The 5872-nt window shown below is 37.8% G+C and overlaps 1 protein-coding gene across 1 annotated transcript; it reads right to left on the bottom strand.

The window, feature by feature from the left end:
* Window positions 1-389: 389 nt before the first annotated feature.
* Window positions 390-1007, bottom strand: LOC131146674 (uncharacterized). Its single transcript, XM_058096414.1, has one exon. It carries the CDS (start codon window positions 1005-1007, stop codon window positions 390-392), a length of 618 nt encoding a protein of 205 aa, XP_057952397.1.
* Window positions 1008-5872: the final 4865 nt, after the last annotated feature.

Below are 5872 nucleotides of genomic sequence, written 5' to 3'. Positions count from 1 at the left end.
TACCTGTGACTACATCACCAGCATTCTCTACATCGCCTAGAGTTAGGGAATACACCCAAACCTGGGTTGTACCCCCTATTGACCACCACGTTGCGCCTATGTATCTCGTCTGTATGGCTGTTGTGGAGCTCTGCTATTTCCTTGCATATGACAATCTCTTGCCTGATGTCCCTACCTACCACACCGCATACAAGCCACTGTAGTCTTCCAACACTGCCTAGAGTGCCTCTTACCATTCGTAGGGAAACCATGATAGGATGTGGTGCTATGAGATGTACCACTACTGTTTTTCTTCCAGTTACCCTATCTTGCCCCAAAAGAAGGACTATGAGGTGTTGGCCTCTTCTGCAAGACCTGGACCTTTGCATCCTCCAGCAGACTCTCCTCTGCTATAGTGTTTTATCTACCAGTGTAGCAAAGTCCCATAACTGCAAGATCGCTGTCTGTATCCATATCTCCTTCCTCAGACCCCTCCAAAACTTCGAGGCCTTCATCGCCTTATCCGATATCATGAATGGAGTAAATCGGGATAGCTCCTGGAATCTAGCAATGTACTGCTGCACTATCAACAACTCCTGCTTCAGGCTCATGAATTCCTCCATCTTCGCGTTTCTGACCGTGGCAAGAAAGTACAGTTCAAAGAATAATTTTCTAAAACGGGCCCACATCATCGCTACTGGTATCGGTTGGTGCTCTTCCATCTTCTTTACTGACACCCACCATCTTTCTACCTCCCTTGACAACTTAAACGTGGCAAAGGTTACCTTCTGCTTTTCTGTGCAGTTCAGAACATCTAGGTTCTTCTCGATCTTTTGGATCAAATTCTCAACTCGAATTGGATCTGCACTTCCTATGAAAACTAAAGGCTTCAGTCTAGTGAATTGATCAATGGAGCATCCCATCTCAGTTGTGGAACGGTCCTGCCCCCTATTCATTTCACACCACCCCTGCCATAAGCTGTTGTGTGAAATCCCGTAATACACTCGTAGAGTCGCTGCTAGCCTCATGGTCGGCACCCTCACTACTACTGCCTACCACGTTGGCAGTATTTGTCACAACCTGCTCATTTTCCACATATTTTTTTTAATAATAATATCATCATAAAATCAATACCACATATCTCACATTCCAACTTAGCAGGTCACAATCCACCTAGACCCGTGGGTACCAGGGATACATTAGAACATACAGTAGAAGCCTACACAGCAGAAAATGTATAATCCTATACATACCATCATATCATACATCACAATGTGTATTACAACACCAGAGTTACTATAATCATTGTATCCCAGTATATACATCCCAAAAATCATATCTAGAGACATTTTCCACAAAATCTAATTGTCCCTACAAAAAGAATCTTACCCTTCAAAAAGGGCAAATATCTAGCACTAGGTCAGCGGGGCTTTTCCCACTCGCCTATCAAGGGCTCCTGAAAAGTTTGTAAAATTTAGGGGTGAAACACCTCTCAGTAAGGGAAATAAACTAATACTAGTGTGTGGTAACATGAATATATCGTATTCTACATATACCATACATATCATATTCAGTACTATTTATCAAATCTGAGAAAACATATGTATATCAAAACATGGCAGAACATACTGCATTTCATAAGCATGTCTCATCTCATATCATAATAATAACATAAAACAATCCTGGTAGGTTAGCTGACTGTTGTCATGTATTATCTCCACATAACTGGGTTGTGTGGCCCGAAGGCAGGACCTGACAATGGTTAGCCAACGACTGCAAAGTCAAACAGTAGTCTGTAGGTCTGATGGGTCTACCCAGACTGGTCCGTACACTAGGGGTGATAACAGCACACTTCTTGAAAAAAACCACATCGACCATCCAATCTCACACCACTCCGTACAGCGGCATTAACACAAATATCATGATCACGAAGACCATGGACACAAAGCAACGGTACCGTGCAGGTGCTAGCCTAGACCAAGCCAACCAGGTTCTGATATCATATACATATACTAAAATCGTGATACATGGATAACTCATATCATTAATTATCAAATCATTCATATCATTTTTCACATGTACATATATCATGAAAATCATCGGCCCATATGTCGGCAAATCACATAGCATAGCCCGTACGCTGGCAAATCACATAGCTCGGCCCGTACGCCGGCAAATCACATGGCATAGCCCGTACACCGGCAGACATATCCACGTAGCATGGCCCGTACGCCGGCAAATCACATATATATATATATATAAATATCTCGGCCTGTACGCCGATTTTCCATCATAAAAATTCATATCATCCCCATTCTTAGAAAACAGTATTTCACAACATTTTTATACTCATGCCACACTGAACAAATTTTCTACGTATTCAACATATCATCATTTAAACAGTATTTTTCAAATATAAATCATATATATAAATATATTTATTTTTCCTAAAACCAAATGCTACATATATATACATGCATTTTCTCAAAACAAAACTAGCTTAGTTTATCCCTTTACCTGATTCCTGAAATGCTCCTAAGAAAATTTCCCCTACACCTGTAGGGTTCTCAACTCAACACCTTGAAAATGAAAACTCGCAAAATTAAAGTTCAGTATTTTCGTATGTACAACATTTTCTATAACTACCACTAAGTCAAATTCGGTTTAAAAAGTCTTACCTCAACTTAGGGATAATTCCCAACTTCCCAATCAACACCCCTGGAAACGAAAACTCTCAGTATTAAACTTTAATATTTCAACGCGTATAACACTTTTTTCAACTGTCACAACTTCAAATTTGGCTTAAAAAGTCTTACTTCAACTTAGGGATGATTTCCAAAATTCCTTTCTCCAACAATCTGTTCCGGCAGATTTGCTGAGAACTTCGCAAAGAGCATCGTGGTGGCTTCGGTTTGTTGATCCAGTGTAAAACTGGCCCGGAATCGAAGAGAGAGAGAGAGAGAGAGAGAGAGAGAGAGAGAGAGAGAGAGAGAACACACCAAAAATCAAATCAAGCTTCTTGGAGAATCTTGCACAATTTTATATATATATATATATATATATATATATTAATAACCTATTAACTTGCTAATTAAAACAAAACTTCTTGGAGAAGCTTATACACTTTATATATATATACCTTTAACTTATATATATATTACATATATATCATAATAACTTATTTTTATATATATATATATATATTCCTTATCATACTATTCATTTTACTGGTTAATTTAATTAATTTATTTTATTTTATTATTTTATTATTTTTAAAAATTTTATTTTTCCCGGTTACTACAGTATTGTCCCTGGATTCCATCCTGAAAAGCAATTGTGAACATCCATTAGAAGGGTAATAGCCTAAGTATCAGCTGATACCACCATATTGTCGACTCAGTTTGTAACGACCTGCTTAATTTACTACATAATCAACCATATTAAATACTTTGATACCATTAACTTATAACATAACAAAGTCAACCCGAACCCGTTGGTAACGGGGACACACCTGTCATGCACAGCGAACACCTAAGCAGCAGTAAATATAAATTTCATTCACGCAACCATAGAATACAATAGCAAAGTTACTTACATTCCATCGTATTTCTATATATATAATCCTCAAAACATCAAAAGATAAAACTAGGATCTTACATAAAAAACCTACTAACCTTAGTTCAAAAACTCACCCTCCTAGCGGGGTAGTAAAAACTATCTCAACGACGCGGAGTTCGGTCCGCATGTCTTTCTGGGTTCCCTGAAATGGTTTAAGTTGGGGTAAGACACCTCTTTGTAAGGGAAATAAACTAAATACAGTTGTGTGGCAACATGAATATTTACATTCTATAGTAAATATACCGAACATATTACATGCCTGAAAAAACTGATAAGATCATGACTGAATAAACATACAATTTCATAATTATGCTAAATCATACTATATCTCTCTGTTCATAAAATCATCTGATATAACTAATAGTTCTGAAATTTAGCAAGGATGAATAGCTAGTTGATGTCATGTATTACCCCCTATGACAGGTTGTGCAGCCCGAAGGCAGGACCCGACAATGGCTGGCCAACCACTGTCGAGTCAAAAAAAATCTATAAGTACGATGGGTCCACCACACCCTGGTCCGGATTGTCAGGTAGACGTCTACAACTCTACACTAAAAGCCACATCGACTATCCATCTCCCACCCACTCTACTAGTAGGGGTAGTTAGCACAAGTCTGAACTGAACTGAACTGTATAGCTATGGTACCGTGCTCCTGATAATTGATCTGAACTATCATCCGGATTCTGATAACATATAGTACATGATAATATATTGTTTTAACATAAATAGATTGATAGCATTTTCTAAATTTTGTCATAACATAAATAATCATGGCCTTGTGCCGAATACATACATAATTACCGCCTTGTGCCAAATAACATATATAACTGCGGCCTTGCGCCGGCTATCAATCATGGCCTTGCGCCGAACATTTCATAAATACTGAAACCATAATTTCCTATTTTATCATGTTATTCTTGAAAATAACTATAAACATGTTTTTTCTATAAATCTGACTTAACATAGTATAATATACGTGAAATAATATTCATGCCACACAAACTGAATAAAACATGAAATTTGTTTTAGAATTACATTTTCTGACACTTTATACTAAAAATATATATTCCCGTGTAATAACAGTATTTTCCCAAACATACTCATATACAATACATGTTTTCTAAAAATTAATCTGCTATTAATTAATAAGAATTTTCATAGAAAATTAATGTTTTAATTTACTCCTTTACTTGACTACTAGAAAGCCCCTAACATGACTAGTCCTACATCCGCAGGGTTCCCTATTCAACACCCTGAAAACAACATCACCTCGAACAAAACTTCAATATTTCTTCAAGTGTTACCTATTATACAACTGTAGGAAAGCCAAATACTCAACATAAAGCCTTACCCTAAACTTGGGATGGAGTCCAAGTTAGCCCCACCAACTATCCACTCTAGCAGACTTGAAGAGAACTTCCCCAAAAGTAGCGTGGCGGCTTCAGATCGTCGATCTGGCAAAGAACAAACACAAAATATTAGAGAGAATGGAGGAAAATCGAAGAGGAGAGAGAGAGAGAGAGAGAGAGAGAGAGAGAAGTTGTTCGCGTGATTTCTGTAGTAAAAATCGAGTTTAGGCTATTTATATACCTACGCTCGTTGATGAGACACGTCACCTCGTTGACGAGGCCACGAAGGGAGTTCGTCGATGAATGTTTATTGCTTGTCGACAAAATTTAGAGCTGAAAATAGCCCCTTGGTAACTTCTTGTCGACGAGATGCGTGTCCCCATCGACGATCTCATCAAGTTTGTTCATTGACGAACATGCTGCGTTCGTCGATGAGACCTTTGTTGAATTCCATTTACAAATACCTTTTTCTCTCCTCCTCCTATTATTTAGTTAATATAATTCACCGAGTCTCTACACAGTTCCCTAAATCCATATTCTTAATATTGACGTACTCTATTAATTTAACCTTCTCATTCTAACTCAAGTTCTGCCCTTCCACTTGGAAACAAAACCGTCAATGGATTGTCGTGATTTTCTTAACTTTTTGATTGATCCAGAAAAACACAGAAGTATATCAATGGAATTCTGTCTCTAGGTTTACAAAGCAAAACTCAAATGTTTTATCCATATCCTAAACTCTGGTAAAGTCTAATCTACAGAACCTAACAACCTAAGTTCTAAGCATTTTCATAACCAAGCAATACAATTCACATCACACTTCCGACTAGTTAAAGGTTCTGATACCAATTGTAATGCCCCGGGCCATTATACGGCCCTAGAGTGCTACTACACTTATATATTACACCAATCCCTGATAACATAC

This window comes from Malania oleifera, chromosome 13 (assembly GCF_029873635.1).
Source record: "Malania oleifera isolate guangnan ecotype guangnan chromosome 13, ASM2987363v1, whole genome shotgun sequence".
In the NCBI taxonomy this organism is placed as follows: domain Eukaryota; kingdom Viridiplantae; phylum Streptophyta; class Magnoliopsida; order Santalales; family Ximeniaceae; genus Malania; species Malania oleifera.
This window is presented reverse-complemented; position numbering and strand designations above follow the sequence as displayed.